This window comes from Miscanthus floridulus, chromosome 12 (genome assembly GCF_019320115.1).
Source record: "Miscanthus floridulus cultivar M001 chromosome 12, ASM1932011v1, whole genome shotgun sequence".
NCBI lineage: Eukaryota > Viridiplantae > Streptophyta > Magnoliopsida > Poales > Poaceae > Miscanthus > Miscanthus floridulus.
This window is the reverse complement of record NC_089591.1, coordinates 48,005,585-48,018,497: the sequence shown is the minus strand read 5'-3', so window position 1 is coordinate 48,018,497 and position 12,913 is coordinate 48,005,585. Positions and strand designations below refer to the sequence as shown.

Here is a 12,913-nt window from a genome sequence, read left to right as displayed (position 1 = left end):
CTCATAATAAATCAAATAAAAAGCGTAAAATGACAAATTCAATTTTGTTGTAGTTCCTTGCTTCAAATGCTATGAAATTTTTATGGTAGGTTCATCATATGGTTAGGTGTCCACTATAATTTTTGTAGCTATAGAGGAATTAAATTGCTAAGCTAGCAAATGAGGCCTAGTTTGAATATATAGTAAATCAAATAAATGAAATAAAGAAACACCTTGGAATTGTATAACTAAAATACTTATTGAGAAATGACACCTTTCTTGATGATGTTGATGCATAGATTAGTACGTTAGTCATTAGAGCTAGCTTATTCGTTCGAAGTATGTACTCTATTTTAAAAATTGTTGTTGCCTTGTTAATTAATTGTTGCATCATCTCTGTATCGCATTGCATACCATGATAGGGACGATGATGGATTATGGAGTCATCTGGAGTAGTGGAAAAGATGGTGTCTCGATGATCATGTCACCTAGATGGAATACTAACTTTTAGTTATATCTTACCCAGACAAGCCCCGGTGCATAACCCCTATTATTCTACACTTTAATTTAGGTATGTGCATTAAGTTTTAAGGAGTTGAATGAAACCCACTTGCATATATATATATCCTATGAGTCTTACTAGTATGACATGATCGTGTAGATTGCTATGCTACAGGACTCCGATAGAAGTCGAGTGATTGCCTGTCACTCGCGAGAGATAGGAAATATATTATTGTTGTTACTATATTATTATCACCTGGAATATATAAGAATGGGAAAAGAAAAATGGAGACCGGGTAGAGATATGGTTTGGGTATTGGTGGGTGTAAGAGGTTGTGTCCTACGGCCAACGGGACATAGCTTGGTTACACTGTTTTCCCTGTATGTATCGGTTAAGGACCGACCGTTGCATTGGACTCTAGGCAAGTCACAGACTTATTATCCCGAGCACATATTTTGGTATGGGCATAGAGAACACTTGTTACTCTCTTGTCATGGGTTTTGGCTCTTTCCAGGTCGACTTTTAGGGTGATTTTTGGGTGGAGGTCTGAAAGCTCTAGTTTGGTTTTGGTGAATTGATGAAACCCTAAGTGCTAACCTAGTTTATCAAGTGATCATGATATAGGTAGCACATTCCAAGTGGTGAAGCAAATAAAGATCATGACATGATGATGGTGATGCCATGGTGATGATCAAGTGCTTGGACTTGAAAAGAAGAAAGAGAAAAACAAAAGGCTCAAGGCAAATGTATAAATGGTAGAAGCTATTTTATTTTGATAATCAAGACACTTAGTGAGTGTGATCATATTTAGGATCGATAGTCGTACTATTAAGAGGGATGAAACTCGTATCGAAATACGGTTATCAAAGTACCACTAGATGCTCTAACTCATTGCATATGCATTTAGGATCTAGTAGAGTGCTAATACCCTTGAAAATATTCGTGAAAATATGCTAACACATGTGCACAAGGTGATACTCTTGGTGGTTGGCACATTTGAGCAAGGGTTAGGATCTTCAATAGCAGAGTGTCTGCCCATAGAGTGCGGATAGTCTGATGGTGCCACCGGCGCCCTATACAGAAAAGACGGAGGTCACTGTAAGTGATCGGACGCTGGTCTCGGTAGGACCGGCATGTTCGGTCAGGGAAAGCGTGAAGACACCGGTGTCGGTCTTCGACCGAACGCTGGGTCACTTAGTGACCGAATGTTGACGGGGTGAGTCCGGTCCTGCTGACGTGGCAGCGCACAGAGGAGACGCTGGGTGAGTCTGGTCGAGCATGACCGGACACATCCGGTCGTGATTTTTTGCTTCTGGATGCTTACTAGAAACGACCAGACACTGAGGTCATGCGTCCGATCACTTTGAAGCAGTGTGTCCGGTCACCACTTAAATGTACTGATGACCGCTAAGATCTGGCGATCAGCGTTTGAAGTAGGGGACATGTGGCATGCATCGCGTGACCAGACGCTGAGGTCCAGCGTCTGATCAATCTAGTCGGAGCATCCGGTCGCCCCGTGTTCAGTGCAGTGAGGAGCCCAACGACTCTATTCATGGGGGCTCTCTATTTAAGCCCCATGGCTAGCTCTAGCTCACCCTCTTGGCCATTTACATTGACATAGCAACCTTATGAGCTTAGCCAAAGCCCTCCTACTCATCTCCATCATTGATTCATCATCTTTGTGAGATTGGGAGAGAATCCAAGTGTATTGCTTGAGTGTTTGCATCAAGAGGCACTTGGTGTTCATGTTTCGCTGCGGGATTCGCTTGTTACTCTTGGTGGTTGCCGCCACCTAGATAGCTTGGAGCAGTGAGGATCGTCGAGCGAAGAGTGATGATTGTCTTCAGCTCCGATCGTGGTGGTGGAGAGCCAAAAGGTACTCAGCCAAAAGGTACTCCGCTGTATCATGCCATCGTTCGGCTGACATCGCGGTAGTGGTTGGACGCATTAGGTTGATGTGACATCCCGTTAGAGAAGTCGGTCAAGGCGGCAGTGACGGGGTTGATGCCGAGCTGGCCTCAAGCAAGTCGGTAACTAGGTGCTCGTCCGAGGCCTCATGGCGTGGGGCCTTGGGTGAGTCGGAGAATCGGTACCTCATCCGAGGCCTTGTGGCATGGGGCCTCGGATGAGTCGGAAAACCGGTACCTCGTCTGTGGCCTCGTGGTTTCATTCTGGGCTGAGCCCGCTTCGGGTGAGCCCAGATATTGTTCGAGGTGGGTTAGGTGGTCCAGCCGGGCCTCGGATAAGGTGGGAGTTTGCCGGTGGTTATCTCTTGGCTTCGATATTTACAAGGTCTAAGCGGTTTTTTCGGTTCTTGCTTAGGGGACCCCTTTTTATGGTACCCGACAGTAGCCCCCGAGCCTCGGGGGGAGTGTGAGCGCTCTCCCTAAGGTTTTGATGAGACTTGGCTCGCGGCAGCTCCTGGTGGGATGGTGTTTCGTACTCGAGGCTTTGGTGGGTGTGCGCGAGCGCACCCGCCGGGTGTAGCCCCCGAGGCCCTAGAGGAGTGGATTTATTCCTCTAGGGGCTTTTTTCATGTTGAGTGAGGGGTTTTATCGCATTTACTGAACCCCTGAGTGTGAGTTTGGGTCGCTGGGCCTCGGCTTGGTTACAGGAAGAGCCCCCGAGCCTCTGCTCGGAGCAAGAGGGCGATCAGGAGTTTCCCTGTCTTTTTTGTGCAACCCTCGTGCATCCTTTTCGTTCGGAAGGAGGGGTGGAGTATGCCAGGCTACCTCGGTGGGCGAGCAGTGACACCTCCGGTGAGCTGTTACCGGGTAAGTCCAAGTGGAGGCTCGTGCCCCATTCGATAGGGGTTGGCTAGCGGTCTAGATACACACTCCAAAAGTACCAAAGGGCTTCTCTAGTGGGTCCCAGGGCTGTTCGATTAGCCCCAGGGGCTCGGTGCCTCCCTATGGTGGGATCCCATTCAGAGACCTCCCTGCCGGTCTTGAACACGACTTAGGGCATCCCAAGCAATTGCTTGCTTGGGCCTTGGCCATGTACAGGCTCACCCATAGTCATCCCTAACTTTGTTTGTCCTGGGGCGGCTGTCAAGACCCTCGGGGGCCCAGCCTTTGAACCCCTGGACCGTAACAGGCTCGGTGCCCAGTTCCTTATGTAACAACCCAAAAATCCACACACCAAAAATCCCAACTAAAAATTTTTTGTTTAAACCCCATGCAATGTTGAGTGCCATGTGTAGGAGCCAACCCTAAGTATTGCATGTAAGTATAACCTAAGTAGTCATTTCCATAACCATATCATGACACATGTCATATATGAGTGTTTAAATCCCCAACACATAAAACCTTGCATGCATAATTATTATTGTAACATGTGATTTGGATTGTCATTGCTTTATGTGATACTTGACTAACTCCTTTAATAATTAATAAACTTTCAAACAATTAATACTCAACTCAAAGGATAAAATACATAAAATAGAAAACTATAACTAATTTCGGTATAGCAAAAATACCCAATAAATCCCAAATATATGGGATGAGTCTAGGCCACCATTCAAACCCTTGGACAAGTTACACATACCATGTATAAGTGTGTGAAGCTATATGGTTCAAACTCCAAATCAATTTGAAGCAAATAAAGAAAAGAAAAACAAAAGAAAAAGAAGAATGGAAAAGAAAAGAGGGAGGCAGCAGCTCAGCCCGGCCTGCCTCGACCGGCCTAGCTAGCTTAGCCGAGCCTCGCCTGCCCTTCCATGTGTGTAGCCCATGAAGCTGGCCTAGCATCATGGCCCGCACGCGCACAGCCACTGACAAGCCAGGCCCACTCGTTAGCTATCACGCACCGCACGCAGCCACATCACGCCAAGCGCCTGACGACCCGACCCCGCTTGTCAGCATAGTAGCGTCTTCTTCCCCTCGCCCACACTTTCTCCCTACACGACCGGGGGTCGACCAGCGTGGCAGGCACGGGCCGCGGGGTCACGCAAGAAGCATGACCCTGTTCCCCCCTTGTGCCACGCTTATGCTACCGCACACGGGCCATCGGATGCGCCGCACGCATCACCACCGCCCGATCACCGTCTGCCATTGGAGCCCTTGGAGCTCGGCTATAAAAGCCAACGTCTATGAGCCCTAACCCTCAGCCCATTCGCTGCCGCCGCTGGTGGCACAGCACCACATAGTGTCAAGCCGAGAGAGAGGGAGGAGGGAGAGGCGTGGAGAAGGACGCCGCTGCCGGAGCAAGAAGGGAGGAGCCGCCGGCACGGAAGACGGCGAGTACCTCTGTCCTGGCTCAGCTCTGCTACACCATCGACACCGCACCACCACTATCGCCTTCGAGCTCCCCGCAGTGAGCCATCTTGCTAAGACCACCTCCCTAGCCAAATGGAACATGCACCGCCATGATCAAAACCTTGTTGAAGCTTCAAGCTCTGGCCTAGCCCAACTGGTTAGCTAGGGAGACTGCCATGGCCACGCTTGTCGAGACCCAGGATGTGCCGTGCGAGCTGCCATCAGCCAAAAGGAGGACCCCAGCCATGACGTTGTACATCGGAGTAGGAGCGCACATGCGCGGGCATGCTCACCATGGCCGAGATCACAACCATGGTGAGACCACCGCATCTTCTACGTTGCAGTAAAGGCGACGTTGACACCCTGACTGGCTCCACCATGATGAGAGACACACCGCGCTCACCTTAGCTAAGGAAGAAGCCCACCGGAGCCCTACGTTGCCGCACCGCACCTCATCGGAGCACCACCGCCTCCGCTTTGCCCCCACCACTGTGGCTAGAGCCACTGGGAGCACCAAGAGCTCCTTCAACATGCCCACCGTGGCCGTAGAAGCACCGTGGAGCTCACACGCTCCTCCAACTGGGCTCTCTCTACCACTGCAGCCCTATCCATGCACGCCGATGAAACCAAGCTGCCATTCACCGTGGCCAGAGCCCTAGGAAGCCCTAGCCATTGCCCCCACCCCACCGTCACAGTCGCCATGGCATGGGGAAGCTATTGCCTACCCTAATTGGATGCTAGCGCCGCTGTGGGGGCTCGCCGGTGACCTCACCGCCAGCGGGAGCCTCGTCGAGGAAGAGAAGGGGATTTCCCCCTCGCCGGCCACACGTCCATGCACTGTGCATGCTGATCTTTCGGCAAACCTAATGGAAATTCTCTTCATCAACGTCTTCTATGACAACGCAGCTTCATTGTGACAACGACTCATCGTGTACCCATCCATCCAAGGATGAAAGCGAGCCATACCGAGCCGTCGGCGAGCCACGTCGACCACGTCCCGAGTAGCTCCGCCGAGCTCTGACCACGACCACATCGACCATGTCCCGAGCAGCTCCGCCGAGCTCCAACCACGACCACGTCCCGAGTAGCTTCGCCGAGCTCCGACCATGACCACATCGACCGCATCCTGAGCGGCTCCGCCGAGCTCCGACCACGACCATGTCGTGCACGTGAACCGAACCCTAGGAAGGAGTAAGTGGACCAAGTCCTTCGTAGACTGGCTCTACGGTCTATGGACCAACACAGGCGGGTTCACCATGAACCGTGCCTCACCTACGCTCGTGGATCACGACCCATTAGTGGCCCAGTAAGACGACGTGGCCGCACCAGCGCACGCCACGTGGTGGGCCAAGCCTGGCCCAAATCCAGGCCCAACCAGCCCAGTCGAGGCCCGGCCTGTATTGGCCATTGAATTGTCAACGTTGACCATTGACCGGGGCCACATGTCAGTGACACCGCCACGCGGGACCCACTTATCAGAGGATGAAACAGCCGAGATGACATCATGCTGACGTCAGCGGGACCCCACCTGTCAGTGCCAGAACCGAGATGATGATGTCATGCTGACGTTAGCATGCCACGTGAACCAACAGGAACGTGACACGTGTCAGCATGATATTAATTTAGCCTTTTCCTATTTTCAGAAATGATTGAAACTTCGGGAATTCATAACTAATTCATACGAACTCAGAAAAATATAAGACTAGGACCAAAATTCATCTAAAATCGAGCTCTACGCAATGAACCCATGTTTGAGTGCATTTGGCTCTTTTGAATTTTCATTGCTTTTTGTGCTATTCTATAGACGTCGCTAATGTGACTATAATGCGATCATTTGCAGACTCGGAGGAGAACCAGATGGATGAGGACCGAGAGTACCATGAGGAGTATGGAGATGACTTCACTAAAGGTGCCACATCCCACCTAATCTCGTAGCACCTATTACGCATAGCTAATATAGAGCTGCTATTGCTTTACTTTATTGTTACCATCACACTATGATAGGACTTGCATGGTAGTATGCTTTCTTGATGGCCTTTACCTTGACGCAACCTTACCCCTGCTCACCCTGCTGTTAGGCTAAGTCACACGCTTGCTGCTATATTTCACTACTTATTATTTCTACTATGCTTATATATACCATATTGATGCGTGGTGGAAACTAGAGTTATCTGGACTATGGGGAGAGTGCTGTGTGTGTGACTTGGGTGTGTGGAGGGTGAGGGTTGTGTCGACCAAGTTGGAGTATATGACGAGCCTGGGGCAAGTCTTGCCATGAGGTGCTACCTGGGCACCCCTGGAATAGATACCTATGGTGGGTAAATGGTGATATGAGGTGGCCCTGGGTGTGAACCTATGATAGGAGGAGCCTAGGGTGGAGGTGTTATGGTGGCATGGTAAAACCCTGATGAAGACATTCTGGCTTGGTCATCTCTAAGGACTTACTAGTACTCAGACTCATCGGGAAGCCTTATGTACCACTCGCCCTATATGGTGCGGGATGGCCAGACTACTTGGTAGGATATTGCCACTACTGCTAGATTGATAGCGGATAGTGCAAGGAGGTACAGGGCGCGAAGGATTTCTCCCACACCCTTCTGAGACTTCATGGAGACCATGTGGACCCGGCTCATGACTCACAGTTTCAGCCACCCCAGACTAGACTTGGGGTGTACCAGGGCTAAATGGTGGAGTGGCATTATCCTAGGCTAGCAAGCGGCCGGAATCAGCCCAGTTGACGATGGTCAGCGAAGAAGGTAGATCTTGTGGTTATGTGAAACCTCTGCAGAGTGTATGGTTGATCGATCGATACATATGCCGACTAGTCGGCTATAGACCTTTCCTAGGTTTCGCTTAAACTAGATAGTGATATGAGTCCTTCTCTTCTTCCCCTGTGAGAGAGTGTCGGACGTAGCCAGGGGCTACAGGCCATGAGACAGTGCTGAGAGGGAGTTGGCCTATCGAATGAGCGATGGTATGGTGATGATATGGAGATGGTGGTATATCGATCCTAGGATCGAAACCTGGCTCTGGACGAGAATGGGGTGGAATGTGTGTGGGAATGGTGTTAAAACTTGACTACACTATCATATACTTGATATGCTAATACATAGGAAACCCCAGCCTTATAGGTTCCTTTTGATTATATCCAACTTGCATACAATTTCCACAAAGCATAGCTCATAGGGTGGGAGTGGCCAGTACAAATCGTACTGATAAACTTTGGCACACAGGTTCTGCTAAGGAATATAGCTCTGAGGAGTTTGATGGTTCAGGGGTTCGTTCCTACACTCGAGTTTTTGGCGATCTTATCTCCAAGCTGTTCTGGATGAATGCTACTTTTGATTCCGCCGATGCGGCGATGTAATAATTTATGTAATTCCGCACTTTATGTACTCTGATATTATTGTTGTCTGGATGTGGTATTCGACTGGAATTTGGGTAATATGATCTACAACGGTCATATTACACTTTGACTCTGTGGATTTCCCTTCACGAAGATCAGGTCATTTCACCTTAGTCTGAAAGGAATCGGGTGGGGGGATATTCCCTTCCCATTGGCTGACGATGGCGGGTGCGCCTTTTGAGGAGGTTCCTCTGGGAGACGGAACGGCGCCTACCATCGCTGTGGTCAGATGCGACGCGACGTCTGCGGATGGGACGTTACTGTGTGCGCATGGTTAATAAGGAAAAGGTGGATGCGTGGGCGGTTTAGTCAGATCCGGATTAACTGCGCTAGATCTAAGGGAAACTTTCTTGGTTTCGTCGCCTGCCCATTTTGCCCTCTTTCCTCCCTCATAAATACGTGACGAGCCGCGCCCCGCCCCTCCTTACCTTTTCTGCCTATGTTCGCCCTTTCTGCCCTCGAGCGGTTGCTAAGAATAGAGGAAGAGAGCGCCAGGGAGAAGAAGGGAGAAGGGGGAGGAAAGGAGAGAGAGAGAGAGAGAGAGAGAGAGATAGCAAGAGCACGCCTTACCGCCGTAGCCACATTCTCCACCACACCCATGGCCAGCGGCGCTGTTGTCCTCTAGGCAGATCCTTGGGGTCCATCCAACATGTCCGTGGCGACGCTGCAGTCGCTCGTTGACGATGGTCTCCTCCGCCCGGTCACCGACCCCAATAGACCAGAGTGGATTGCTCCGGAGAATGAGCCAGAGCCGAGGCCACACGATGGCTACATCGTGAGCTTCGTGGCCTTCCACGAGCGCGGCCTCAGCTTGCCGGTGGACTAGTTCATTCGAGCGCTCTCGCATTACTACGGTGTGGAGCTCCACAACTTCAACCCCAACTCCATCGCGTAGGCGGCCATCTTCGTCGCCGTCTACGAGGGGTACCTGTGCATTGCCCCCCACTAGGAGCTATGGCTCCACTTCTTTCGAGCAGGGCTCACCAACAAGCCGACGAGCACGACGGGCACGTAGAAAGCATTGAGGGCCAGCGGCTGCACTCTCCAAGTGCGCAAAGACTGGCAGCCCTTCTACATTCCGGCCCAGCTCGCATCGTCCAACCGCCGCTAGTACAACAGCTGGTTCTACCTCTGCAATGATGGCGGCGGGCTTCCCCCCTATACCAGGCGGGTCATGGAGAGCTAGCCGGAGAGGTGGAGGTACGGTGTCCCGTTGGCTGATCAGTCCAAGCTGCAGCCACTCCTGAGGGCGCTGGAGAGGCTGCGTAGCTGCGGCCTTATGGTGGCCGTGGTCGTGGCGGCCTTCCACTGCTAGAGGGTGCTGCCGCTGATGGCTTAGCGGCAACGCCTGTTCGAGATGACACCAGGTGAGCCGATCGACGGCATCCGGTTGTCCGCCATTGCCCTTTCTGACGAGGAGATTCTACGTCGGGTGAGAGAGACGGTGGAGGGGCGGCAGACGAGTAGTGATCTGACCCTGTTCCTGATGCGCCCGTCATGGGGGTACATCTCTCTGGTGAGTCATGCGTCGCTGCGGCCCCCGAGGCCTCCTTGCTCCTTACATTTTCAATCTGTTCCCTTATTTGCGTTTGTCGTTCCTATAGGGGATGAGGGATGTGCGAGCCTCCCCATCGCCCGTTCTCGAGGACGTAGAGCAACGAGCAGAGAACAGGGCACACACCGAGGCATACAAGGAGTGGAAGGACGCCGAGGAGGCAAGGCGCAAGAGGAAGAGCCTCGAGCATGATGAGCTAGAGAAACATCGCCGGTAACAGAGGCGCGACGGTCTCCCGAAGGAGCCATCTCCGTCATCATCGTCGATGGATTTTTCAAGCGATGACGATGAGAGCGAGGTGGGGCGGGGTCCCCTAGACCACCTCCTTAACGTCAGGGAGACGATGCTCGGGGCGTTGGTGAGCGGCCTGGCATCTCCAGGAGGAGGAGAGGGTGCCTCGGGGCTAGCGATCGCCCACCCTGGGGCCGAGGCCGACACGCCCGAGACACGGGAGTCGGGGAAGCGCGCCGTCAGCTCGATGGGCTCGATGGCAGAGGTGCAGCAGGCGACGGCGGGGGCGACTCAACCGCCTCCACAGAGGGCCAAGGGGGTGTTGGAGTCTGGTGTGGGCCGGTCAGTACTAGCGGACACAGGGGCCGTGCCACAGCCGCCGCCATCGCCATTGCTGAGGATGAGGGATGCGGTGCGAAGGATATTGCTTCCCCATTCAAGGTAAGTGTTTTGTCAGTGGAGTTTGCAGCATCTCCCACTCGTTCTTTGGTCGTATGCTGACCTTGTGAGTATTTTGTCTTCAGCCAAAAGCGTTAGGCGGAAGCGCCCGCCCTGGTGCCACCTAAGGCGCTCAAGGTGAGCACTAGCTCCACCGCCCAATGGGTGGTGGACGTGTAGGCCACCATGCGGCGTGGCGCGGCATCGGCCAGGGCCAACTTGAAGGGGCCGGTCGCCCAAGGAGAGGCTACCAAGGCGGCCATGAAGCAGGCGGGGGAGGAGGCGCCTATGCCCCGTGAGGCTAGGGCCCTCGAGTCAGGTAAAGCCGAGGCGCCTTCAATCGCTGAGGCCACCGAGAGCGAGGCTGAGGCCCCTAGGACCTCTGAGGCTGAGGTGGTAGAGGCCGGGGCTTCTAGGGATTCCGAAGCTAAGGTGGTAGACACCGGGGCTCCTAGGACCACTGAGGCCGAGGTGGCGGAGGCCGGCTTGGGCGCAGAGGAGTCGGTGGCCCAGGATGCGAAGACGGATGTGGGGCAAGCTTCGGTACCGCCCTCGGTCCAAGACCCGCCGCCGTCGCAGGAGAGTGCCTAGGAAGTGGAGGTTCATTCAATCTCCTTCGATGATACTTCCTAGGGGAAGGAGGTGGCAGACGCTAAGGTGGCCAGCACCGTGGAGCAGCCAGCTCTAACTTCTAGCGAGGGGAGCTCGGCCCTCATCTGGGTATGACCCGAGCCCCATGAGTGGGATAGCCCGCATGTCTTTTGGCGGAGCCTGGATGACCCTGAGGGGAGCCTCTGTTCGCCCTCAAGGACGCAGACGAGGGGGGGCACTAGGGCTCCCTCGAGCAATTCCGCCGACTAGCAGAGCGGTCGCTATGGACAGCACTGTCTGTCATGGATGACAACCTACCCGGCATTGCCCAGGTACGCACTTTCTTTTCTTGTGATGTGTCGTCTTTTTCCTGAGTTTTCTCGTAGTGCTTGATGTTTGTTCTGCCTATCCAGGAGCTCGAGGCCTAGTCTCTAGAGAAGTCAATGTTCCTCCGATGGGAGAGGGACGTCTAGGACTAGCTCCGGTAGCAGAAGGACCTGCTCGCTAATGCTAATGAGCTTCTGTTGGCATGGAGCGTGGAGGTGGAGGACCTCCACCTTTGCTGTGCTGACATGAAGGCCGAGGCGGCCATAGCTTGGGAGTAGGCCGCCCCTTTGGTGGCGTGGATCTAGGAGCTAGAGGAGGAGCTGACCCAGATGGCTGGCGAGCGAGACACCTTTAGTCCTAGGCCAAACAAGAGGTGGCCTCTACCAAGGCCATCGCCGAGTAGCTGGATGTAGAGCAGGGCGCGCACCTGCTGATGAAAGGTGCCCTAGCGAAGGCTATCAAGGTGGCCGAGGCCTCCCGGGTCAAGGCCTTAGCCTAGAAGGAAAAGGCCAAGGGTGAGTCCTATTGAGTCATTCCCCTTGTTTTATTTGTTTTTCTTGCGTTCGACCCCTAACTCACCAACGTGATGTAGAGCTAGAGAGGGAGGCTTCTAGGGCGGCTAAGGCCTCTCGGGTCAAGGTCCAAAACTAGAGGGAGAAAGCCGAGGGTGAGTCTCATAGGCTTGCACCTGTGTTTGGCTTGTTTTCTTTCATGCTTAACCTCATCCCGCTTGTCTTGGTGCAGGGTTGAAGAAGGAGGCCTCCCGGGTAGCTAAGGCCTCCGTCGTAGTGCAGGCGGTGCTCGAGGCCAAGATTCAGGAGCACAATGCACTGCAGAGCGCCGCCCGTACCACCTACGAGGCCCTAGAGGTCGGGGGGGTCGAGTCGGGTAGCTCCGTCAGGAGCCGCTTGATCGTGTTGAGTGGCCGAGTCCACGAGCAGCTCTGGGGGGCGCTACATATGGGCGTCAAGCATGCCCTGGCCGTCGTCTCCTCGCACTACGCCAGCATCGACCTCAAGGCCGTCAGCGATGGTTACGTCATGGCTGAGGATGACGAGAAGGCCGAGGAGGAGGTCATGAAGCTAGTGGAGGTGGCTAAGGCCCCTAGCACGGCACTGACCAGGTTGTTCGAAGAAGAGGTGGTTCCTCCTACGCTGATCATCGACGCTGGCGACCCTGAGTTTTGACCTAGGCCAAAGGGGCCATGTAAATAGATTAGGACTTACATCATTATACCATGACGCTTGTGGTCATCGAGGCCTTTTAAAGTACTTGTGTGTATATGCTTTTTAATCATTTTTATTGTATTTCCGAGCCTTTGCCCTCTGTCTCATCTTTGAACATATCTCTTGCAAAAAACTTCCTTGGAGCCTAAGCTGTGCTTCAGGCAAAAGGTGGTGAGGGAGTTGCCATAGCCCAGAGGCATAGGTCATCTCGTGGCTCAGTCGACCTTTTGGCCCTGAGATAGACTTTCAGTCCTTAGGTTTTTTACAATCGATTTGTCAGAGTACGCGAGAGAGTTTGGCGTAGAATTTTTTTTCGAAAAACGACTAAAAAATGGTGTCTGTGACTTAGGGGGGGTCCCCCCTTCTAGCCCCCGAGGGAGGCTCGGTTCTGCAGAGGTAGAG

At 53.0% G+C, this 12,913-nt stretch overlaps 1 protein-coding gene across 1 annotated transcript; it reads left to right on the top strand.

The window, feature by feature from the left end:
• The first annotated feature begins 10,553 nt into the window (after positions 1 to 10,553).
• LOC136495818 (uncharacterized) lies at positions 10,554 to 12,472 on the top strand. The gene is made up of 2 exons (XM_066491639.1): positions 10,554 to 10,950; positions 12,030 to 12,472. The coding sequence occupies exons 1-2, from the start codon at positions 10,554 to 10,556 to the stop codon at positions 12,470 to 12,472; spliced, it is 840 nt and encodes a 279-aa protein (XP_066347736.1).
• Positions 12,473 to 12,913: the final 441 nt, after the last annotated feature.

Bases quoted from the DNA above. Each gene is read 5' to 3' on its own strand.
- LOC136495818 (XM_066491639.1), top strand. From the start codon at position 10,554: ATGCGGCGTGGCGCGGCATCGGCCAGGGCCAACTTGAAGGGGCCGGTC. The intron at 10,951-12,029 runs GTGCCTAGGAAG...GTCTTGGTGCAG, and splicing joins CCCGCCGCCGTCGCAGGAGA to GGTTGAAGAAGGAGGCCTCC.